The following is a 25,614-nucleotide window of genomic DNA, read 5'->3' as shown; positions in this document are numbered from 1 at the left end:
CTGCAGCCTTAACCTCATTCTCTGAAACTGCTTAAACTTTTCTGCTGAAAGCTAACCCTCTTGGCTCCTCTGCTGCGAGAGGGATGTCTGTCTTGGGGCACAGGGACAAGCGTGGAAATTTCAGCCTGAGGAATTAGCTGGTTGAAAGAAACTGAAAGCTTGCGTTAGTCCAGGCTGGTTCACATTGTCTTACAAAGGTGGTGTGTACTTTGCTCATACCATGGTTTCCTTGTTAGAGGGTTAAATCCTGCTGATTTAACAAAAAGAGCCTTATAATAATAGTGGGAAACCTAAACTTTTGAGGATGGAGTAAATATATTAGACCAATAACAGGCATGTTGTTGGCTGCTGGGGTCCTGGAAGAAATCCCTTGTGCGTTTTTCAGTTATGTTTCAGGTGTCCTTAATAAGTATCTTCTTTGGTATTTATCACTTCTTCTAGAAATGGTGAAATATTTTGCTTGCGTGACTTGTGAATGGCTTCTGATGGTTTTCTGTTGTAAAGGGTGTTGGGTAACCAGAAGAGTGCTTTAAAATGTTTTGATTTCACTCTGTTGTTGACAGACAAAGCCACGAAAAACAGGAGGGACTTTAGCATGCCATTTGCGTTCACTGAGAGACTTCTCCTTGCCTTATGTTTGGGATGCAGAGTGTACCTCTTGAAAAGTAGCTGGTGGTGTCCAAGTGTGGTTCATTGTGGATGGCATGAAATGCCTCAAGGAGAACTTGCTCAGTGTTGTGCGGTCAGTGGAAGCCCTGGGCTCTTTCCCCTGGGTGCTTAATGTCTCGTCTCAGGTGTCACTATTTCTAAAACCAAAATCAAATTTGGAGAGCAGATTCTACAAATTGTATGAAGGGCTGGACCTAATAAGCTCCATATTCCTGGGTGCTCCTTGTAGTAGCAGCTAATTTAGCAAAACTACTAATTTAAGTTGAAGGTATTACTAGTAGGTTGTAGATTTATTTTCATTTGGGAGGGAGAGTGCAAAGAATGGAGAAATAGCAGTTTCTTTAGTGCATAAATTGAGACTTACTTCAGGCACCTTGCAGGGATTGTTCTGGCTGCATAAATTCTAATTTGTATTGTTAATGCAAATTACAGCTTTACGAACAGAAGTGTGCACACATGAAAATTCCCAGTAAAAATGATTAACTCATGTAAAGCTGTTACCTTAAGTAGGAAGTAGAAAATTGGTTGATAATGCTAATGGAAAACTGCCTAAAAATGAGGAAATATGAAGTTAATACCCATGAATAGGCGAGGTTTAGTTTGCACCTTCTCTAATACTGTGTTTATATAGAGATAATACTGGATGTTTCTGTAGCGAAGGCTTATCACCTGAAAAACAAAGTGTGCGAATAACTCTCAGAATGTGGAAAGGCAGTTTCTGAAGGGCTTTGTGCAAGTCTTAATACTTGGAAAAACAAGCACACGCTCAAGGGTTATAACTGTCCTGTGCAATTACTGCTGAGTAATACACTTTGTTGTTTGTTGTGTTGCTCTTCTAACTGCTAAAACCTGTGGGTGTGAAACTCCAGTCATAGCACAGTCATCACAGAAATAACTTCTTAAAATTCATGTGATTAATACTAATTGCATAGATCATCTACTTTGCTGACTATCCACTACTCATGCATGTGTTTATTACATGTGTCATCAGTCTTTTTATTCCATGCTGTAAGTTGTGCAACTGTGTCATATCATAGTTGCCTAGTGTGTTATTGAACAAGAATTTTTTTAGAGGTGGCTGTAAGATTGTCGAATATGAAATATTAATCTTCATGTGTTCAGACTATAAGAATACTGTAAATTCAAATTATTGAAGCTATTTTCATTGTTGCAATGATTGATTTTTTTTTTTTTTAAATTTATTTTTTTTTCCAAGTTAAATGGTATTAAGTCATTACAGTGACAGGCTAATTTAATGTCATTTTTTAAACCAAGGAAATTAATACAGTGTGTACAAAGTAGATTTAATATATTGAAGGCATGTTGCATGTTACTGTACGTAATTCCATCACTACTCTTGCATGAAACTCCTATGTTTTTTTTTACGGTGTCGGTTTAATACACATTGCTAGACAAAATGTGAGTAAATCATGGTGATTACTGTAGAGAACCGAGTTAATCTAACCCAGTTTTAATTGTATATAATTTAAATATTGATGTCGTTAAGTTACACAGTTGCGTATTCTTACTGCTGCACATACATTCTTCTAACCAAGAGGCTCAGGGGACCCATGTTTCCATAATTCATTCTGCAGAGCTTGTGCAGTTAACTGCAGTTAACTACATTTAACTGCATTTCACTTGCATTTAAAGCTGAATGAGTTAAAATATTCTGCAGCGGGGTTTTTTTTATCTTAACATTGAGTTTCATTTTCTTGGTATGTTTAATCAGCAAATTTCTATATCGCTGCGTATTTTAAAGTGTTGATTCAGAAAGCTGGTTATAGATTCATTTGTCTATAAAATGGTTACTAATGTAGCATGAAGAATGGCTGTTCTGTTGGTGAATGAATGAAACTATTTTTCAGTTGTGCGCAAGGTTAGCATACACAGAAGGGCTCACGTGCAGGGCAGGATTTTTGTCATACATAGATTTGTCACATTCCTTTGTAATTTGATTTTAATTCGGGTCATTCTGCCCAGTTTTCTTTCTCTCTCTGAAGCTATGCATGGCTAATTTAAGAACTGCAGTTTGTGGAATGCCTGGTTTGGGGCAGTAGAGATGGGTTTATTCCTCTGCAAATGTGGCTGTTCATTGAGGTTAATTATCCATAAGGTCCTGACTTATGAGGCTACTAGAATAGCTGTTAACTATGAATAATTTAGTACAGCATCATATTGCGTGCCACTTAAGAAGGCCTCTGCCTGTGAATCCTTAGATCTTGTTGAAATCCACTCAGTGGTATGAAGGTTACTGCTTGCGTTGATGTTTTATTGTACTCTTTTAATTCTATTTTAAGATTTGTCAGTGTACAAAGGCAATGTGAATATTTTATGGTCATAAGTAATCAGTGTACCTGTGCAAGAGTAGGTGTAGTTTGTTTTTGAAAAACTGAGCTATTGAGCTAGTCTTTGGTGTTAAACTGTCTTTTAAATTTATTTTAAATCTTGGACTGGCATAATGCAGTTAGCATTTTCTCCACTGAGATTTATGTAGTTGAGACAATTCACTTTAGAATATTCTTTTAGGCAATACTTCATTATGGGGAGAGAGGCTTAATGAAAGACTTGCTAGCAAGAGTACAAGATTTCAGTGCTTTCTACAAATTGCCTTAGTTGCTTGTACATCTGGCTAGAGCAGACTGTGTCTCATATTAGTGAGACTTTTTCAGGAGAAAAACTACAAATGCAGAACTTTGAAGCGGTTCCAAGTGCAGATAAATTTACTGTATGCCATTAGGAGACTTGATCATTCTAACTTAGCACTGGATGCATTTCTTAAGAATACTAAAATGATAGTGTTTTGTCATTATCATAAAGTAGATTTTTCCACAAAAACACCTCAAAACATTAGGAAAGAGCTTCATTAAGAGAGAGGTTGCTTTGGAAATGTCAAGGGAAGAATGTAAGTATATGAACATGCAGCAATAGTAATAGAGAAGAAATTTTCTTTGGGGCTCTGTGGGGAGAGAGACTGATGCTTTATGATATTTAAAGAAGGTCTGTGAGATGTCTGGAAAAGTTTTTTCCCTTTCTGACTCGTCAAGATTTCCATTAGTGCTCCCATTCTCTATCTTGACTGGTGTTTCTAGTGTGAGAAAGATGGGAATCCACTCCCAAGAAAAACTGGGAGACATTTTCAGTCCTTGTGCAGTGTTTTTAGAAAGGGTTCTGCTGGTCTGTTTTCGTCACTCTTAAAATTCATGGTGGAAGCATGTTATCCTCCTTGTCTTGCTGCATTGTTGGATGAAAAGGGAGAAAGGCAAGTGTACATCAGGAACGGTACCCAATGGACAGAGTTTTGGCCAGAATATGTGTTAGTCATTATGGGCCCATTCACTGGGATGCTCTATGATAGCTGTACATACCTTAACTCATCTTTCGAATTGTTTTGTAGGACACTTCCAGTCTCGTTTAAAAGTAGAACTTTTTCTTTTCCAAATGAGATTTGCTGTGATATATGTGATGCTGTTAGAAGTTGACACAGTGACGTACAGTCATCCCTTGATGCCTGCTTCAGCGATTGAAGATAAAATAGGTCTTTTATCTTTTTGTGCTCCTTCACAGGATAGTAAGTAATTTAGGTGTCCCTTAAGGGTTGGTAGTTAAATGCTAAGATCTTGCTAGATGTGTTTATTTCTCCTTAAAGGCAAGGATTCAAATTGGCCTCTTTTGAACGGGCACTCTTTGAGCTGTACATTATGGGGATGTTTTAATAAACTCTCAAACCTCTAATAGTTCTGCAGTTCACTACTGACTCAACTGATACTTTGATGGAAATTCAGCTTTGTTTACAGATGGAAAGAAGTTATGATGATGTTCAGCCCTGGTGTAAAATTTTGAAGGCTGTTTATTTTCAAATTAGGAGCTTAAAATTCAACTGAATATTAGTGGGACTTTCCTTACTCCAGAGCTTTTTGACGTATGTTTTAATTGTCTTCCCTCTGCAAATACCTTTTGTGCTGAAATAAAGTATAGTTTACCTTACTAGTCAGCCATAAAAAGCTGAATTGTCAATTTTCCTGATTCAAGTGATAAAAGATGTCTATGTTATATGCATAGCATGTGCTTATGCTTTTCTGGTATGCTCGTATTCTTCAGACCCTGACTTGTCTGAAATCTGATTATTTCAGTTACTATAAATCATTAATGATACATTGCCTCTGTGGGTAGCTGTTGCTGGGCTTGTCTGAATCGCGAAAGTAGGTTGCAGACCTCCTCCTTTTGGAAGAACCAGTGCACCTCCTGTTGCTGGGGTCCTGACATTAAGGCAGCTCGAGTGAGTGAGGGCACAGAACATCCCACCTGCCCCCGTTACCCTTTTCACTGCAGCACATACTGCACTGTGGTTAAAGCTTGCAGAGCACAGCATGTCTTTGCAGACACCTCGCGGACTCTCGAGCAGAGCCCTTGCAGGAAGCCCGTGGAGGTGGGCAGGGGCAGCTGTTGTGAGCTCCCTCAGCTGTGGTTATGCACCAGTTTTTAGGCTTTCAATCCTGGCTTAAACCCATCATGAAGCTGGGGTAGTTTTTCTGCGGGTTGTCTTACTGCCACTAGTTGCTGGTCTACAAAGCAGTTCTCTGGGGACTGAGATCATTTGTCTCTCTTCCCTTGTCCTGCTCGAGCTGTCGTGGTGGTTGTGGAGTGCAGCCCCCGGGACAGTAGAAGCACTGTGGGGACCAGATGCAGAAGGTGATCTGCTCCCTGCAGTCACTGAGGATAGTAAGTAGCGGGGCAGAGGAGGTGGAAGGCTCTACATTTGACTACCCAAGCTTCCTGGTATCTGTGAGGAAGTTCTACTCTGAACGTGTGCGCTATGACTGCAGTGGTTACAGCAATAGGAAGGAAGAAGGGCCTGAAAGACTTTTTTTTTTTTTTTTTTTTTTAAACGTATGATTTCATTGGTGCTGTGTGCAAGAGCAAGCTCTCCTCCAAACCTAGAGGTGTGGGAGGAAACAGACTATGAGGTTACATTCTGCCTTCTATTTTTGTGTTTAAAATAAACTTTTCCCTGTTGCTGTTGAAATCTGTCAGTTAGTGTTGCAGTTAAAAGTATGCTATGTAGCTGATGGAGTGTCATTGTTTTGATACAATCTGTAACTAGAACTTTATTAAAGCCTTAATATTTATTGTTTCTTATTTAGCTTTTATCAAGTGGTGATTTTATGCAATGGCATCAAGCCACAGTTCTTCACCAGTGCCTCAGTCAAACAGCAGTGATGCTTTCTTTAAAAAGGAAATGGATGCCACGAAACGCTTTCGACCTGTGCAGTCACTGCCTGATGTGTGTCCCAAGGAACCTACAGGTAAAGTTGGTGTGCAGGGGGAGTGAAAATGTGGTTAAATTTGCTAATCCATTTACAACTGTTCAGTCAAACTTTCTCATATACTGGGTGTAGTGTACTAAGCTGCAGTCTTATTTCAAAGTATGCTGTAATTCTGCTTTATACCACCCAGTGTCCCTTTGGAGCAATGGGAGAGCCTTCCTATGTGTAGCTTGGTTTTGGATGGGATCTTGCTTCTGTGATTCCACATTATAGCTATGATGCATACTACATACAAGAAGAGGGTATATTCTGCCTGAGCTTGTAACAAACCTGTCCAGTGTGCTTGGAGTCTAGCTGCATTACTTCTGTGAAACACCCCAGCCCTGTTGTGGTAGGAAGCAAGAGACCAAGACCCTTCTCTAGCACTGTCAGAACTCTAGTGCTATCATAAAACCAGGTTTTGGTCACGGTTACAACTGCTGTGGTATACTAAAGCTTAGTTTATAAAAAGGAATAGGTGGGGTGGCATTTTGAGAATTATTAAATACAGCGCTCATGAATTTCAACTGTCACTCTGATCAAGTTCAGATTAAAAATATGTTTACGGTTAGAATTTTGTCCTCTTCAGTAGAAGCTAATGTTGAGCTAAATATATTTAACGAGCGTAAATGTGTTCAAAACTTGTGTTGGTTAATCTGATGGAAGAAACACAAATTGAAGTGTTGCAGAAAGAGAATGTCGTGTGTCTTTTGCATGGATAATTCTAATCCCCTATGTAATTGTGAAAACATGGTTTGCTTAAGAACCAGATTTTAGGAAAAATACAACTTTCAGTTTCTCACCTTAACAAACTGTCCTGTCTTTTATGCTGCAGGTGATCCCAATAATTTATGTGACAGCCCATCTCTAGTTGTGGATCAGCACAGATGGACTATCTATCATTCCAAAGTCAATCTCCCAGCAGCACTAAATGATCCTAGGTTAGCAAAAAGGGAATCTGATTTCTTTACAAAAACATGGGGAGTGGACTTTGTGGACACTGAAGTCACGCCTTCATTCTACCTCCCACAGATCACCAAGGAACATTTTGCATTATACCAACAGGAAATCACTCCGGTAAGAACCCAAAATTAGGTGCACGTAGTACTAGGTGCCAGAAAGAGATTTGAGATCCTTTTCCTAATTACAGATTGTCTCTGCTAGTAGTCCATCATACAATTACCTGGTAATTAATTTGTCTTCAGTCCTGTTGACTCCTCACTAGGCATTTCTTGTTTTATAATCTCAGTACTCGTAGCGTGAAAAATGCTGCCTAATTCTCTCTAGGCAATTTCTTTTCTTTTTTTTTTTTCATTCATATTTATGAATACTGAGCTCTGCACCAGGGTTTACAGTTCATATTTATTCTTTCTGGTTATTAATTCTTTTTCTGTAAGGATTGTTTAACGATTGGGCTTTACAGTGCAATGTAGTATTTTTCAGACCTTTGGGTCATATGTAAAACATGACTGTGTGCTGCAAGGATTGGAGAGATTTTTTAAGAGTCTCTAATTTAAACTATAAAATAGGCCTATTATCTCGATGATTTCTCTTGTAACAGGAAAGTTTAAGCTACATCTAAGGACACCAGGACCAGTAGGAGACTTCTACAAACTCTTAAAATACAGGTGTCAGTAAGTATGTAGTTTTTGTTTGGCTTGGTTTTTTTGTTTTGTTTTAGTTTTTTAAGTGAAAGAACATGTAGAAGTCTCCCACTGTTTTCTGCTTCCTTGGTTTGTAACTTTCTTATTCTTTTGCTGGTGTGGAATTGGCTGCAGGAATTGTTACTTGTGTAAATCATAGTTAAAGTATGTGAAAGTGAATTGTCAGAACTATTGCCATTAGTTCACACATTGAACATTTACAACACTTCAGAGCTCATCCGTTAAAATTAGCGTGCAATGCAGTGGCTGCCAAATGAAAGAAGATTTTGGGAAGAGGGGACTGACCAGCGATGTAGCTTCTAGCAGAGATCTAGCTAACATCAACGTTCTTTAGAAATGTAATTTCTCACCACTATGGTCTCTGGTGTTGTTTACACCTGTAAATAAAATTTGAAGCTCAGCATGATGAAACAAGATGCGTGGTTTCAGCAGGGTACTCATTAGTAAGATGTGGAAGCAATTTCTACTTTCATTCAATTTGATTTAGCAGTGTAAAAGCATTCCTTGTGTGATCGTGTGATTTCTGCAAATGTTTGGGTATGTAATTATAATTGATCTGTTGTCATATCTCATTCTCATGTAGAGAAGTTACTACACCTCTTCAATAACTTTTGTGTTTCTTTTATCTTGAGACGTAAAGATACAGAAAAAACCCCAACATACCAACTGCAAGTTGAAATTTTTGGGTACCTTTCATGTGGACAAACATCATCTGAGCTTTTAAGAGAAAAAAATCCTATTGTGAACTTGTCAGAATTACTTGGTTTAACGCAGTTGTGTTTCACTGAAATGTTCTGAATGCTCTGTTTCAAAGAAAAAAATTCTTTTTTTTTTAAGCCTCAGAATAATTCTATAATATATTTTCTTTTTTACAGAGAGAGAAGGTTCATGAAAGATGCAAGAATATTTGTACTCCTAAAGATACCTTCAACAGGACTCTATTACACACCCACGGTACAGTCAAAGCCTTCCTTTAGTCGTTAAAAAGTAATTTATTTTTGTATCAGTATGTTATAGCATTCACTAATGCATGTTGTAACGTACTGATCATCTTCACTTGCTCAAGGGCTTCATGTGCTGTAATAGCTGCTGATGACTTCTTTGTAACAATAATTGAAAACCCAGACATGGTTGACTAGAAGTGTTTATGACCACTGCTGATATTTTGTAGGTCAAAATGTTTGTGATACCCGCTCTTCTCCTTGGCACGTTTGCATTCATGGGAGGTCATTACGTCCCTGGCAGTATTTTCTTTAACTTCCCTTTGTTTAAGATCTGTTGAAATTGTTGCCTCAAATTTCTAGCAACTGTTGACTTTGCAGCGAAGAATGGCAGCACTGGGCCATTCTTCTCTGCCGTGAGGATCACAGAGTGGCTGAGGTGGGAAGTGACGTCTTGAGATGGTCTAGTCCAAACCACCTGCTCAAGCAGGGTCACCTGCGGGAGGACAGTGTCTGGTGGGGTTTTGAATTTATCCACGGATGGAGATTGTACGACTTCTCTGGGCAACCTGATTTATTGTTTGTTTGACCACCCTCACAGTAAAAGTGTTTCCTTACATTCAAATGGAATTTTTCATGTATCGGTTTCTGCCCATTGCCTCTTGTCCTGTCACTGGGCACCACTGAGAAGAGCCGACTCTGGCTTCTTTACACCCTCTCGTCGGATATTTTAAAACATTGATAAGATCCCCCCTTGGCTTTTCCAGGCTAAACAGCCTCAGCTCTCTCAGCCTCTCCTCCTATGAAAAATGCCCTGGTCTCTTAATCATCTTTGTGGCCCTTCACTGGCCTCACTCCAGTATGTCTACGTCTGTCTGGTATTGGGGAGCTCAGAACGGTGCACACTGACTCTCCAGTGCTGAGTGGAGAGGGAAGATCACCTTTCCTCGACCTGCCGGCAGTGCTCTGCCTAATGCAACCCAGGGTGCTTTGCTGCAAGGGTGCACTGCTGGCTCGTGGACCATTTGTTACCTGGTCCCTCTCTGCAGGGTGCTTTCCAGCTGCTGGACCCCTAGCAGTGTAGTGCTGCCCGGGGGTTCTTCCTCTCCAAGGGCAGGACTTTGCTTCTTCCTGTGTTGAACTTCATGAAGTTCCAGTCTGGCCAGTTTTCTACTTTAGTATTTCTCTGATTACTCTTAGCAAAGACTACCTGGCAAACTCTTTTTGGTGTCTGCAGCTGCAGCAAGGCGGAATTTCAAGATTTTATGGAAATAGTTCAGTTAATATGAAACTAGACAAAGGAAGGCAAGAGGCAAAATGAAAAAGACAGACAGGCAAAAAGGAAAAGTAACACTGATAGCCTGCAGCAAGCTTTTAGTACTGAATTTATTTAAATTTATTGTCTCAAAAATATTAGCATAAAAGGGTTAATTTGCCAATAACTGTTTGATCAGGCTTATCTGTATCAATGTCTACCAGTAATGCAGCAAGAAGCATTCAGTAGTTTACTCCTTCTGATCAAGTTCTTTTCAGTCAGCTTTCTTCCTCCTTTCCATGCAAAAAGCAAGCCCTTCTGTAGGGTTTCAGTGTGATTGGTGTTATTTTGGAATAGCTGTTCCTGTATGAGTGTGTTTGTGGCACATCCTGCAAATTACAAGTTCCTTCTTCAGGCTTAGATTAATCCATTTTGAGAGAGTCTTTTATTTTTAAAAAGAGAAAATTACTGTGTCACCAAAGTAACTGGGAGCTTCGTGGGTAGATGGACAGTTCCTAGTAGAAGCATCATTTGGTACACTGAAACTTTTTATTTTCTATCATTTCTTTTGTTAACGTTGGCTGTGTTCCTCTAACTCCAGCCCACAAGGCTTGGCCTTTCGCTTCCATAAGATCTGGTCTGTCCAAAGACTGAAGACAGCAGGATGATTCCTAGGTTGCCTTTTGTATTTCAGTACAAATAAAGTAAGAAACAAATCGAATAAGAACCAAAGAGGTGAGAGAAATGTGGGAGATAATGCTGATGTAGCGCTTACTATGTTTGTCAGGGATGAGTAGACCATGTCAGGGATGAGTAGACCATCCAGCTGAGGTATGGGCCTGTTGCTTTTAGATTCCTCACTTTTGGTTTCCAGTGTGCCCCCTCTTCATAATGCACATTAAATTAACGAGGAGGGGAGGAAGAGGGGATTTTGATTGAACCTCAAAAGCCTGAATTTGCCTTTTTTTTCAAGTTCTGCTGGGAAACAACAATGAAGTTCTTTTCCCAGCTCAACTCTCACCCTCTGCATTTGTCAGGTTAGCTTCCTTTGAGGGAAGGGCTGCTTCTAGGCTGCTTGCTCAGTGGGCTTGGTGCTCTGTCCTGAGCCCTTGTTCGTCCTTCTTGCCAGCCTTTGTGTATCCATCCTCCAAGTGCCGTGCAGAAGTGGTTATACGAGCAGCTTTAATTTGGAGCATTAAAACTGGGGTGATGTCAGAAGGACCTTTAACTGCCCCTTGCTAGTTGACTGAAGAGTACATTAAGGAAGGTGAAGTGCTAAGGAGATTGCTTTGTATGACTTAGCTTTTTCGCTCTCAAAGCAGTCAAGTGCAACCACCTCTGAATACTCTGAGCATGAGACCTGAACTACAAAGTACAACAGAGTCTTTCAAAGAATCAGAATATTTTGGGTTGGAAGGGACTTCAGAAGGTCTTAACTGGCTTTGAGATGGCAGTTGCAGTACAGCTGTGAGGGGCTTTATCCAGTTGGGCCATAAAAGCCTCCAGGGATGGAGAGTACCTAGCCCCTCTGGGCAGTCTGCTCCAATGCTTGATTGTCCTCATGGTGAAAAATGTTTTCCTCACGTTCAGTCAGAAAGTTTTGTTTCAATTTATAACCAGGGTTCCCTGCCTGCCCACCCTGTCTGCCCCCTGTGAGGAACCTGGCATCATCGTCTGGAAGACTTCCTCATAGGGTTTAATAGTGTTCAAAGTAATTGTTTTCTATTGTTTGCTCATGAATGACTACTTGTATTTTGTTTAATTTTAGATAAATCCAGGACAGATCTGGAACAAGTACCTAAGGTATGGCTCCTGTGCACTCTAAGCTTTTATAAAGATTCCTCACATGTAGTCTTGAATATATGAGTGTGCTCTCTTTATAGAAATTTTGTCCAAGCTGGTTACTTGAACTGGTTCTCAAGAGGATCTGCAGTGCTCAGAATTTATAAAGACTAAGAACAATCAGCTTTGTCTTCCTTGTTTTTTTGTGGTTTTTTTTTTTTTTTTGGTTTTGTTTTGTTTTGGTTTTTTTTTTTTTTTTTTTTGTTGTTGTTTCCTGTGGTCTTGATTTTTTTCCTCTCACTTAAAGTAGAACACAACTGCCTTTATTGTTTTAATCTTTAATAGTTGAAACCTCAGATCTTGGCAGAATTAGTCACTCTATTCTAGGAGGAAAGGGAAACTGAAGAGTTTGATAGAAGCTTGAATATCATTTAGTGTACAACATTAGGTTTAACTCCTTGGACCCTTGAGCAAAGCCCTCTTACATATATGCTTGCAGTGGATACGATGTGTTTGTTTTGTGACAGGCTGACAAAAGACCCAACTCCAGATTCCATTTCAGTTTGAATAATTTTTTTCTACATACATTAAGAAGTCAGAGTGTTAATATGGGTCAGCATCTCTGTGCCAGTCCTGTAGGCCATTACTTGACTAGCTTGTCACTGCCATGTTTAAAGTCCAGGAATCAAGGATGCTCGAGTGTGGTGTGATGATGGAGTTTATGTTGAAACTTTTAAAATTACATTACATAAATACAGGGGAAAGGGTACTATTGTCTATCTGGAAGCTCAAGATTTGTACCAGTTTTATCAAGTAAAAACAATGTTATCAGAGAGAATTTTAGATTAACTACACATCTCGGAGAACTATTAATGTTACACATTACTGACTCTTTCTGTGACCAGTGTGTTTGCTGCATTGTGCTAAAGGAGATCAGCTTGGGGCTCCATTCCCTCCCAGGCAACACTTGCTGCACCCTGACAGTTGGCTGGATCCTCAGTCTGGTAGAAGCTGTGGCCCCAGAAATGAGTGGGTCAGCAATAGGATGCCTCTGCTATTGAAGGAAGTTTGCTCTGATCCTTTAGAGGACCCACCTTCAGTTCAATGCCGCCTGTGTTTTCACACTCAGGATGTTTAGAACATCTTGGGTACTTGATAACCTATGTAATTTTGGAGCTGTGCCTTCCACTTCTAGGAAGATAAGACTTAGTCAAATGACAGAGGCTTTTAAGGTGTCAAGTAAATTGGTTGTAAGGTCTGGAATTAATTTGTTTGCCTGGGTAAATGAAAATTTGGGTTTTGAAAATTGGCAAATAAAGTCCCTGTTAGCTTCATGAGGAGGAGGTGTGTTTAACTGGGGAGGAAAATGCAGGGGTGAGGGAGGCGCATTTATTTCTGTTTTTTTCTGTTTCAGATTTTTATGAAACCAGATTTTGCCTTGGAAGATTCCTTAACATTTAATGCCGTTTTACCATGGTCTCATTTTAGTACTGCTGGTGGAAAAGGAAATCGTGATGCAGCTTCCTCCAAGTTACTTCAAGAAAAGGTATAACTTTGATACAAGATGTCATTACCCATTGCAGCTGTTGGTTACTACAGAGAAACTCCATTGCTGCTGTTCTGTGCTGTTTGTTGAGACATCACTGTTGTGGCTTTGTTATCTCTCATTTTACATCAGGCTGTAGGTGGTTGGTAAACAATGCAGGAAGCATCTTACTGAAGGAGAGCTTTTTTCCCCTGCTGAATAAATCTCTTAAATCTGGGGAAAAAAGAATCTGTATATGGCATAGTAACTGGCTCTTCATGACTGCTAAAACTTAGTGAAGCAGGTATATATTGAGAACTTTGGAGATGTGGAGCTTTTTGTTAGGGAGGAAGAGCAATTCCATGAGAAGGGGAAATTAGAGGTTGTACACTGTTTAAGACTATTGCCCTCTTACATCTCAGGAAAACTCCAGATTCAAGGCACTGTGGTTTCTGTGTCATAGTAAACCCTAAGATTTTTGTACATCAGGAGCTTCCTCTTGCCTTTTGTTGTCATGTCATCTGCACTGACCCATTTTTGCATTTCACAAAGGACTTGAGTGCATTGGAGAGCATGAAAGCAGAGCTGTTTCTTTCGTACTGGAAACAGAAATCTTGGTCTTTTTTTGTTTGTTTGTTATGTAGTCATACTGTAGAAAACCCCATAATGAATCATTTTTATGGTACAAATAACCATAAAATGCTTATAGAAAATCTATAAGTTTTGGAGTCTCTTTCCTAACTTTAATTTACCCTGCTATTTAACCTACTAAAGCTTCTGGGAGCTTGAAGGGATGGTGAGGGGCGGGAAGTAGTGAGGTGCCTCAAGAAAAAATAACATGAGATCCTCTGGAAGGTGTTTCCAAATTTCCAGGAGTTAGTCTTCCTGCTTTCCTACCAGGTCAGGAGGAAGAGACAGGCTCTGCTGGAGGCTAACTTGATCCTTCATCGGATTGTCCTCCACACGTAAAGTTGGAGGAATACTTCTTTGGAGTTTCTTGTGGCTCTTGCTGTCGGAAGATGAAAAAGCAGTATCTGGCATGTGCTTTAAACTTGCAAAGCATGCCTGGCAGCAGCAGGATGGACACTCCACATGGCTTTTGAGCAGAGGAGACCCAGAGCCCTCTCTGATGCAGTGGAGTGAAAACAGGGCTTTGAATAGCCGTGAGCCACGCTGCTGTGGAGAGGTGATACAAGTACCTAAGTGGTATAAAACGGTTCTGTTGCCTCTAAAGCTGCATGCCTGACAGATTATTACACTGCTTCATATTAAGGAAATGGGCCTGAGGTTTTTGTTTTACTTCTTAAAGACTCTGAACTGCACAAGGTTTACACTTATCATGTGTAAATAGGCACCCTGCTGCCATAATTATCCTTAGCTCCAGGCACCATTTTTCAACAGGATTTTGAAAACCCTGCCTTAAGCACACATACTTAGGCTATTAGTGCTTTTGGGCTGCTGCTGATCTACTTGAACAGTTTCCCCCCTGAAGTTTTTCTCTTCCCTACCTCCTTCCATGTCTTGCCCTACATTGGGACTGTAAGCACTTTGAGGCAGATGCTATAATTTTGTTCTGTTTGTTCTACCTTGCTTAGCATAGTGAAAGCACCTGGGGCGTTTGTTTGGTACAATCACGTAAATAAATGATCATAATAGCCCCAGTTCTGATCCCTGAGTCACAATCTGTCTCAGCTTTTCCTGTGGGCTAGGTGTGTCACAGGTGGTTGCTGGAGGATGTTTTTGATTAAACATACTACAAAAAAGAAGGGTTTGCATATTGTATAAGTCCCCAGTGTTAAATACATGCAGGATGAAAATAACTACAAGAAAGAAACATTCTCCAGCTGATTTTCTTTCCATGTCTGGATGGGCCTTTTGAAATTCAGCATGAGGTTTGGGCGCTTGGCACCTCTTAGAAACCAGGTCATCTGAGTATTAGCATTCAGATGAGCATCCTAATGCTTCAGTCCTTTGAGTTTGCATATTCAGCATAAGCCAGAACACAGAGCTTTTACAGCTCAAACAATCAGGCCAACCCAGTGGTCTGGTAACTGTTTGACATAGAGAATTTGAATTTCGGGCTCTAAACATGTAGGCATACAGCATCTTGGGGAATCCCACAGTGCCAGTGCACATGAAATACGCTTAACAGGGACTCCAGCTGGTTGGCAAAAAACAACTGCAGCCAGAGATACTGAGGATTTTTCTACAAAAAAAGATCCTACAGCCTTTTAAATGAACAGAGCCATTCCAAAGCCATGTCATCAAGTGTAGTCGGGCTTCATCTTTAGCAACTTCTGTGACCCGAAGCACATAGTGTGTTTCCATGTGTCTACTGTTCTTACTTGCAAGCCAGTATCCAGAGCTGTCTCCAGGTTAATGGCCATATTGTAACAGTGCCAGTGGGCAACCACGTGCTACTAAAAGCTTGGGTATTTTAAAATTACTTGCTTTTCTACCTTGTAATTCTCAAGCAGGAGAGGCGTTAAGTCAGCCTTCCCGAAGTGATTCTGAGCTCATTTAAAAACAAATGATCAAACCAGAATGGGTAGTTCTTCACTTGCTAATCTGACAAAGGGTTTTAATTAGCAAAATTCCCTTGTGATACAGTAAGACAAATACCCTGAGAATGCATTTGCATGGTGATAGACTTGCCAGTCATAACAACACTGTTCATTTTTCTTCCTTCCTCCTCTTTCTAGCTGAGCCATTATCTGGACATTGTGGAAGTCAATATTGCTCACCAGATTTCTCTGCGCTCGGAAGCATTTTTTCATGCAATGACCTCTCAGCATGAGTTGCAGGACTACCTCAGGAAAACCTCCCAGGCTGTAAAATTACTTAGAGAGAAAATCTCCAAAATTGATAAAGTAATGTGTGAAGGATCGCTTCGAGTTTTAAGATTGTCGCTCACAAGAAATAACTGTATAAAAGCATACAATAAACTGAAGTTAATGGCTACTGTACACCAAACACAGCCCACAGTACAGTTGCTGCTATCCACTTCTGAGTTTGTTGGAGCTTTGGACTTAATAGCCACGACACAGGAGGTGTTACAGCAAGAGCTTCAAGGCATTCACAGTTTCCGGTAGGTAACCATCTAGGAAAATCATAAAATGCAAGTAGGGCTAGAATGTGTTGAGCACATTATGCTGGCTGTAGGGGTCTGTTTTACCTCTGTTTATTCTTCTAGGACATAGTACAAAAAGTAAGTGCATAAGTGTGTGAGTAATGCATGTGCCAGAGAGAATTTTTTTTTAGGGGGAGATGGACTTTTAACATCTAGATGCTTTGTACACCATTCTTGTTTATAGGTGGTTTAGGGGTGCAGAGATGAGAGCCGAGCAGTGGCTGGAACTTCATCTTGCAGGGCTTGTAGCCCACAGCTGAGAGATGGTTTCCAAGTGATGGTCTGCAATCCTCCTGCATGCAGCATCCCAGAGATACAGTTCTTGCTATGCAGCTCCACTCTGTGCCCATGGCTTTTGTGACTGACCTGGGCTTGTGATGTTACAGCAATACGCATGAAGCATGCATCAAATAGGTCAGCCTCCAGCCTGTGCTTGTGCTGGAAGAAGCTTTGCAGACACAAGCCAGTGCAAAGCTGTCCAACCACAGCTCAAAATGTGGTCTGAGGTGGATGACTGGTCAGATGGGACGTGTTGAGCCACGTTTGCTCTTGTGGAGAGCTGTATTCACAGTGGCCAGGGGGTGCTTCCTCTTGCTCCATCCAACTGAGAAATCCAGTTCTGTGAGCTGCTGAAGTTGGGAAGGGAAGAAACAGTGGGAAGGTGCTGCCCAAGCTGTGGTTGTTACTGTTTTTTTCAGCCATGTTTGCTACAGTGATGGGAATTAGTGAGTCTGAGGTCCCACGCAGGCTGCTTCTGTTAACAGTGGATGCTTAGAGCTCCGCTTTCGAGATGCCGGTGCACTGGGCAAGGTCCTCTGTGATATGCAAGAGTATTAATCCAGTAGAATCCTCTTAGCTGATGTAAAATAAGCTATCATAACAGTCATATACAGTTTAAAAGAGTTGTAGGCAAAGCTGCCACTGCAGTAAGCTAGCAGAAGTAGCGTATGTTAAATCAGCTCTGAGGCTTGCATCAGCCGGCTGCGGAGCTGTATACTGAGTTTTATAAGTTGGTGCTGGGGTGGGGTTTTTTTGTTTTGTTTAGAGGTTATGTGTCTCCTGCAAGCTGGTGGTTCCCAGCCTGCATAATAAAAGCATGGTTCTTGCTCAATAACTGAAACACGAATGTTCAGAACTTTATATAGAGTCAGTACTATTGTCCGTCTGTTCTGATGAGCTGCTCTTCTAACACCCCTTCCAGCTGGTTTGGAAAAAGACTCAAGTTTTATGTAGAAAACATCTCGAAAAAAGTCTTTTAAAAGAAATATAAAAAATTAAATAAAAAATTTTAAGAGCTAATAAGCTATTGGGAGGAGAGTTGTTAGGTAGAAGCTGTTAGTATTTTCCTTTTAGCTTAGATGGTCCATCTTCAGATGCCTCAGTGCAGTTTCTTTCCTCTTTACCATTCCTGCTCTCAACCACTTGATTATGGTGCAAAGCGCTTTACTGAGTCACATTTGTCTCTGTGTTGATGATATTGAGTGTAATTCTACAACCCTGTGACAACATCAGTCAGAATTAATTGTGTTTTGCAATTGAGTAACCTGCGTGCTACATCATCAGGGTGCAATTCTGTTGTCGTTGTGGTTGGTATACATGATGTCCCAAGAATGTAACCTTATTTTAAAATTACACTCATTTGTGGAATGTATTTGCGGGTAAATATTCATCTTGTCTGTAAAAAGCAATTTCTATGAATAACACTTACTTGGTTGCTTTGGTAGAGTTAAAAATAGCAATGTGAGTGGGAAATGCCCCCTCTGCTTTGGATATTAAAGGTTCAGAATAGTGATTTAAATGCAGCCTAAGTCATCACCCCCACCAGGGATGCAAGTGTAGTCGAGAAGCACAGCCCAGCCAAGTCTCAAGGTGGCCTGTGTGTATAGTGAGTCTGGAGGAATAAGGTGCAATGGCAAGATGGAGATCTTGATAAAACTTCTCAGTAGAATGTTGTCTTTCTAAAAATTAATGAAATTTTTAAAAATCTAAATTGATGGCATACACAAATACTTCAGCTTTTTCCAAAAAGTACCAGATGGATGTTCTTGCTTTGTTATGAGCAAGAATGCTGCAACTGTCAAGTGAGTTAAATACCTGTTTTATTTTAAGAAGGGATTAACTTCTAAATCGGTATCCCATTTTTCTGAATAATTAGTATCCCTTTTGTATCTTAATTAAAAAAAAAAAACCAAACCTCGTTACTTTAGTGTTGTGCATGGCAGCTTGTAGAATTTGCTTTTGGACAGCTTTAAATTGAGTCATGTCACAGAATCATTCAATATAAAGCAGTAAGAAAAGTACTCAGATCATCCATATACAAAAATTTTTCTCTTCTTGTCATGCTGTATGCAGAAAAAAAAAAGTAATTTCATTCTATTTATAGAAAAAAAATGAATACACCTTGGTAGTGCTGTGAAGTAATAAATTAGTGTCTTTAATCTAGGTTAATATCCCCAGTGATTATATGTATCAGTTGTAACTGTATGATTGCTTGCTACTACTGTAGGATAGAATTAAAAGTTTTAGAGCTGTTTTTAACCTTTTCAATTTTTTAAATTTTACACCAAAAAAAACAACTTAATGTTTTAAATAACTTACAGATCTGTGCTGCCAGTTCTTACATTGTTTTCACAGTTTTTGTTGGGGTGATGGAGATGTGGTGGGGTTTTTGCACAGGTATGATGGCAAACCACACTTCTATATATTTTTTTTTTTTATACAGTAAAACACATAATTGGAAAGATAGTTCTCATCTGTGTATTTTAAGAGACCTTTTACTTTGCACTCCTAATTTTACATCAGAGAATTGTAGTATTCAGTCATTGAAAGGACCTGATGTGTGATAATTGCCAAGGTGTTTTGCTGGAGTACAAATTAAGGTCCGACGAGGTCCTCCGTGTTTAAGGGTGGAGGTAATTTTTTTCCTGTTAGGGGCTAGAACATCTTGGGCAAAGTTGTGTCAGCAAGTGCTGGGAATTCTTGTTGGACATCTCCGCACCTGAGGTTTGAGAGGGCAGGTTATGTTGTGTTTCAGTGTAGTTAAGCACAGTTACAGAAATAATTTACCAAAGAGCATCTTTGTGCTTAGCTAAGTAAGAGCCTTTGTGTTGTGGGTATTAGTCCTGCAGTAAGTTTTGCAACTCCAGTCATTACATTGCAAATAATAATCTTTAGGGTTTTTTCTGTTGGGTTGTTTTGAAATGTCCATGATGCAACTGGCTTGGATTTTCTGGAGGCCATCGTTGCTTAAAATAGATATTTGAAATGTGTCTACTTTGTCCATCCCAGCCAATTCTTGACCAACAATTTCAAAAGCAGACGCATCCCTAGTCATTTCAAAAATAATAATAATAATAATAATAATAATAATAATTAAAAAATATGTATCTGCTTAACTCAGATCCAGCAAGCTTTGTTCAGTTCAGCTCCGTGCTGGCTATGTGGGCTTCTGCAGGGAGGAGCTACCCTGGCGTCCTGCTTCCTCGCAGCCTGGTGTGCTGACTTTGCCCTGCACGGGCTGTGAGGCCGAATGCTGTGGGCTTTGCACTGATACAGCTCCTGCCGGGGAGTCCGGAGATATTTTTGCTGCTCTCTGCAAGCTAACGGTCCGGCTACACCAGCACTGAATTAAAGCCAAGGAGCTGTGCAGGTTCATGCTCCCCATTTTGTATCCAGGTTTATCTAAAATATCGCAGCTCCTGTTAATTATCATTGGCAAAGTGTCTCTTATTATTTTTTTTCAAAGAAAAAACAGTCTGATTTTTACAGATGTTTGGTACTCCCAGCTGTCGGTAGAAGTTGGAAAGCCTGGAGAGTTTGGCATCTCTGAAATTCCCACTTTAATTTTACTCTGCTAAAAGTTTCTCTAGCTGCACAACTTGTAAAGGCTGGTCGACATTTCTGATGTGAAAAATTCCCTTCTGGCTCTCTATGACAACTGTCTGCAAAACAGGGTTCAAAATCTGCAATACATGGAAAATGATTTTTAATTTAGAGTAGCATAAAAATGGCATATCTGAAAACTCCTCTGTGTTCTCTGAAAACCATCCTGTCATGTAAAGCTATTACTGTATCTCAATCATGCAAATTAACTCTGTGACCACATTAAAAGCTCAAATGTTTGAAGTGGAAGAACTTGCAGACTGATGCGCTGATGAACTGGACGAGCGAAAGAAGTATTCCTTCTTTTTAACACCTTTATACTGACAGGCACCGAGGCATCTCAGTTCTGACTCACTTCATTGGGAAGAGAGGTACCCAGCACCTTCCAAAAAAGAAAAAAAAAAAAAAAAAGGCCCTAATTCCAGTTTTTACCCTCCATCAATATTCAAGTCCATATGTTTAGTTGCAAGGTGACAGTGCCTCTGAGAAATGCATGGTTTCAGCTGCTTTAAGAAGTGAAAGATTTGAACCCCCCATTAAGCCAGTGTTGATTGCATGGAGATTACCTGCTGGGTGGTTATTTTCTTCAACTGTGAACTAACGATTCGTTTTCAGGTTGATTATTTAGCTCATTTCTCAATGGCTGTTTTTCTTAGGCACCTTGGCTCACAGCTTTGTGAACTGGAAAAGCTGATAGATAAAATGATGATTGCAGAGTTTTCAACGTATGCTCGCAATGATTTAAATAGACCCCTAGAAGATGATTGCCAAATTCTAGAAGAGGTATGTCTGTTATTTAAATAAACTGTCTGATGAATATGTTTGCATCTTTAACATACTTAATTAGCACCAACTAATTCACTCAGGTCCCTAATAGCAACATTACAATTTTATACTATTTCTCTTCTCGCCCAAACCTCCTCCCGCCTCCCTTTTTTTTTTTTTTTTTTTTTTGTGCTTGATAAAATTAAATAACTGTAACTAAACTTGTGGAACTGCAATCCAGTCCTAGTTTATTTTTTGAAAATAACCAGTTCTCTCTTCTCTGATTAAATGTATACTGAGTTCACTTCATGAACCTCAACATGTAAGTGGAAAAGAACACGGACTGTCATATCTACTTGACTGTAAAATTTCGGTTTTGCAATGAAAGATGATAGTGTTATGTTCTTCTCATTCTGTCTTCCTGTGCATTTATGGGTGTTTAAATCAATCATATGGTTGCCCTGAAGATATGCTTCATTTGCAGTATATACATTCTTCATTCCTCTGGAGATCATAAACATCTGAAGATTAAGCTATGGTGATTGCTTTCTAGCCAGGAAAAGATTTTTCTGGATTTTGCCTGTACTATTCTTCAGTAATTGCTAGATCCTGTTAACTGTTTAGTCTTGTTTCATCCATGGGTTTCATGAAATACAGTAAATGACAATAGCATTTAAATATTCCCATCTCTGCCCTATGGTTTCTTCCCACCTCTGTGCTGCAGTGTGGTAGCCACCACTGTATTTAGTGTCATTCTTGCTTGGGGCAAGGAAACTCACTAATCTATAGAAATATCTGTGCTTTTAAGCACAACTGAGGAGCAGACATGAAAGGGTCTGGGAGGAAGGGACTCAGCTGGTATTGCCACAGGGAACTTTGTGTGGTTGCAGTATGGCGTTAGTCTCAAGGTGCTGGACTGATCTAAATACCGTTCACCATGTGTTTGATACCTGAACTTTCTTACTGCGTTGCAATTTCTTAAAATGGTTTCTTGTCTTCAGCTTGATATTTTTAGTGTGCTTTTTTTAATTTTCTTTTTTTTTTTTTTTTTTCTTTGATAGGAGAGACTTGTATCACTAGTATTTGGACTTTTAAAACAAAGAAAGCTAAATTTTTATGAAATATATGGAGATGAAATGATTATTACTGCAAAGAACATAATTAAACAGGTAAGCCACACACTTCCAACATTTCTGACAAGTTTGCCTCAACCCCTTACATATTATTTTTTAAGTAGTTAAGAACAACAGCTCTGATGAAACTTTTTGGGTGGACGATAGTCTCTCATTTAAAGCGGCTGAGCTTGCAGACGCTAAGGACTTCCTGAAGCACAGAGGTCTGTTTGCAGAAAAGATCTTCTGGAAGAAGCAGGTAGCATAAGTACAGCAGATCACAGCTTCTTCTTTATAATTACCATTGTTCTGAATCCCCTGATTTTAGCTTAGTTTTTTTCTTTTTCTTAACACATGGCTTTCCCGAATAATATAGCTGTGTCATAAAACTATGTTTAAAAAAAAAAAAAAAAATCAAACAAACAGACAAAAAAGAGAACCAAAACTACACCAAAAAGACCCCCCTGCCCACAGCCCTCTGAAAAACAAAGCCCCCCAAGTTCTTGATGTAAATATGTAGAAGAAAATCAAAAAACTTGACAATTGAAACAATCAAATTTCCAACAAATGATACAGAAAACATTGCTTGCCTGACTGTTAGCATAGACCTAGCATAGGCACATGATACAAGGTTGGAAAACATCCTTGCATTTTTCTGAGAGGGCAGGGTGAAGTAATAAAGAAGGTAGAAGTGGTTGCCTGTAACAAAAAAAAATTAGAAATGAGTCTTTGTCTGCATTGGTGTGGTGGTTTGCCTTTTAGGGCAGTGTATTCATCTTCTGAAACCAAAAAATCTTTGTAGGTAAAACCAGCTAAAACCAACAAATGAACAAAGTTCAGATGACTACTCTGGGGGAAAACGTACAGGCTAGTTTAGACAGTGACATGATGGCTGTTGTTTGCAACCATAAACTTAGACTGAACTTTGAGCATGTATTTGGTACTTTTAATTTTACTGATCTTGTTTGTTTGCATGCTTACATGAGAATATTGTGTAAGGGGTGTTTTTCCTCCCCTAAAGATAGGTGATTATTTCATTTTCTGATGTGTTATGAGCTGTCTCTCAAAGGCTGGGAGATAGTCAGGTGGTGGGTTTGCTGTCAGATGAAGACAGTCTCTCCTGTCCTCGTAGTACAGTATGCTGTTCCCAGCTGCGCTGTGAACCAGGTTGGGAACACAGCTTTTAAAAATTTGGATTCTCTTTTTTAATTGTTATTTTAAAGTTTTTGTGTTAAGCCAGATTGGCTCTCTCAATCCACTTCACGCTGCAGCCTTGCAGTTCTGTTGATCTGGTTGTGCAGGGTGGGTATAAGTAACACAGGCCAGCGATGCTAGTAAGCACTGTGGCAGAATTAGAAGACAGACAGTGATGTGTGTGACTGCAGCACCACTTCTTATAAGGACTTGGTGACGATGCAAGTCCTTTCTCCCTTGACCCCAGTGCAATTTAAATTGGGTTAAGCACTTGTCGTGGTTTGAGCCTGGTCGGCAGCCAACCACCACGCAGCCACTCTCTCTCCCTTCTCTTCTGACAATAAGAAGGGACAGAGAGCCAGGCTTGGGGTTCGAGATAGGACTGGGATGGGGAAAAAATCCCCCTTTATGGTCATGAGCAAAAGGCAGACTTGTTAGGGGAAGAAAAAATGAACATACATTTATTACAGACACTGACAACACATAACAGAGCAGGACAGTGAGAAGCATTGCCACACCTTGAGAACACCTTCCCCCCACCCCTCCCTTCTTCCCGGGCTCAGCTCTGCTCCCGATATCTCTCCCTCCTCCCCCAGTGGCGCAGGGGCAGGGAATGGGGGGTGCAGTCAGTGCTGCCACTTCCTTTATCTTTGGTGGGGGGAGCTTCTGGAACTTCTTCCCCCTGCTCCAACGTGGTCCCCCTCTCACAGCAGACAGTCCTCCACAAACTTTCTCTGATGTGAGTCCCTCCCATGGGCCGCAGTGTTCCCCACACTGCTCCATCATGGGTCACCAACTTCCTCCGACTGGATTCCCTCCCACGGCTGCAGCCCTTCCCGAGCTGCTCCGGCGTGGGACACCCCCTCATGCTGCAATCCTCCCAGCACTGAATTACAGCAGCGGGGCTGCCTTTTTCCATGAGACCCTGGCCTTCTTCGGGCACAGCACCTTGATCAGCTGAGCAGGAACAACAGTCCACAAATCAATGTCTGCTCCACCGTAGATCTCCATGGGTGGCAGGGGGGGCCGCCCTGCCGTCTCACCACAGGATACAGGGGGGTCTCTGCTCCGGCACACCTCCCCCCTCCTTTCTTCCTCCGTTCCTCCCCTGACCTTGGTGTTCACGCAGCTGACACAACTCCTCCTCACAAGTCTGAGTGGTTGTCACCACGTCCCTTCTTAAATACGTTATCGCAGAGGCGCAGCCGATTGGCTCAATTTCCCAAACAGAAGTGGAGCTGACGTGGAGCTGGGGGAGCTTCGAGAAGCTTCTCACAGGGGGCCGCCCCGATAGCCCCCTCCCCTGCCACCAAAAAAAACCCACCACTCACTCAACCCAGGACAGCACTCCTGCCCCTAGCTGCTTGTTCTCTCCCCACCTGAAAGTGGTGGGATGCTGGACTGGGTTATTGCCCTGCTCCCAGAAGGATCAGCAGAGGGTGAGTGAACACTGCATTCTAGTCATGCTGTATTACTGTAAGCCTGGAAAAACAAAGGCATACAGATGTGTGCAACTGCACTGGGCCTTTGCATCAGGCTTAACACCAAAAAAAAAAAAAAAAAAAACCAAACAAAACATTAATGAGTAACACCAGGATAAAACTGTTCATCTACCCATCAGTCTCCATTGGCTTTTTACTAGCCTGTATCAGCAGTCATAAGGAGACTTTTTTTTTTTTCCTTTAAATTCTTTGTTTAGTTGCATAATAGGCAGGTAGCGCTCCCTGTTTTCTTGCTTATTCTTGGTCATAAAGTGCTTTTCCTGCTCTGCTGGGAATATTTGTCTTTAAGTGGGATTTTTCAGGTGTCACCTCTGCTCAGCAATAGGCAAAGTTTAATCAACTTTCAGTGTGAGTTTCTATTGAATAGGGAAAATAAACAGGATTGGAGTATTTCTATGTGGTTTGTGCAACACGTTTGCATTGTGGCCTGTTGTCTCAATCCTTAGGGATATTTTTCCTTAATAAAGCTTCCTTCCCACGTCTCAAACGTGCTTGCTGTTCAAATGCATTGCTGGGCTGTTTTGGTCAGTACTTGAGTAGCTGTTCATTGCCAGGCAGGTGAAAGAGCAGAGGTTTGTAAGCACTGGACACACTGCATAGTTCAAGAACAAGGTGTGTTTTTAAGAGGCTTCTGTACTGACCACCGTTATTTAAAATGTGGGTAAAATTCATATTGCTTGAGATGGTTGCTCACAGTCACCATTTGGATTGTACACACTCACTGAAAGGCAGGATGGCTTCATACACTACGGACACATTTGATCAGGTCATTGATTGGCATTTGGGAGAAAACCCCCAACTCCGTCTGAATGGAGTTGATGTGTACCTAGGGCTTACAGGTAATGTGAAAAGAGGTGAATGAAATTGCTGTAAAACAGTAGATGTGT

At 40.6% G+C, this 25,614-nt stretch overlaps 1 protein-coding gene across 5 annotated transcripts in view; it reads left to right on the top strand.

Annotated features, from left to right (window-relative positions):
* The window catches only part of VPS54 (VPS54 subunit of GARP complex), a 54,336-nt gene that overhangs the window by 4,853 nt on the left and 23,869 nt on the right, over positions 1-25,614 (top strand). For 3 of the 5 annotated variants that reach the window (XM_042795590.1, XM_042795591.1, XM_033006564.2), the window contains exons 3-10: positions 5,814-5,975; positions 6,811-7,052; positions 8,515-8,593; positions 11,604-11,638; positions 13,032-13,163; positions 15,845-16,230; positions 20,811-20,937; positions 21,981-22,088. In XM_042795590.1, coding sequence (XP_042651524.1) covers positions 5,840-5,975; positions 6,811-7,052; positions 8,515-8,593; positions 11,604-11,638; positions 13,032-13,163; positions 15,845-16,230; positions 20,811-20,937; positions 21,981-22,088 — 1,245 coding nt within the window. In that variant the 5' untranslated portion in view covers positions 5,814-5,839. Of the gene's footprint in view, positions 1-5,813; positions 5,976-6,809; positions 7,053-7,536; positions 7,610-8,514; positions 8,594-11,603; positions 11,639-13,031; positions 13,164-15,844; positions 16,231-20,810; positions 20,938-21,980; positions 22,089-25,614 lie in introns of those variants that run through there. The other 2 variants (XM_042795592.1, XM_033006565.2) reach the window with 2 other exon arrangements.

The sequence above is a fragment of the Tyto alba genome, unplaced genomic scaffold (genome assembly GCF_018691265.1).
Source record: "Tyto alba isolate M040663 unplaced genomic scaffold, T.alba_DEE_v4.0 Super-Scaffold_22, whole genome shotgun sequence".
In the NCBI taxonomy this organism is placed as follows: domain Eukaryota; kingdom Metazoa; phylum Chordata; class Aves; order Strigiformes; family Tytonidae; genus Tyto; species Tyto alba.
The sequence above is the reverse complement of the archived record's forward strand: the minus strand, read 5'-3'. Positions and strand labels throughout refer to the sequence as shown.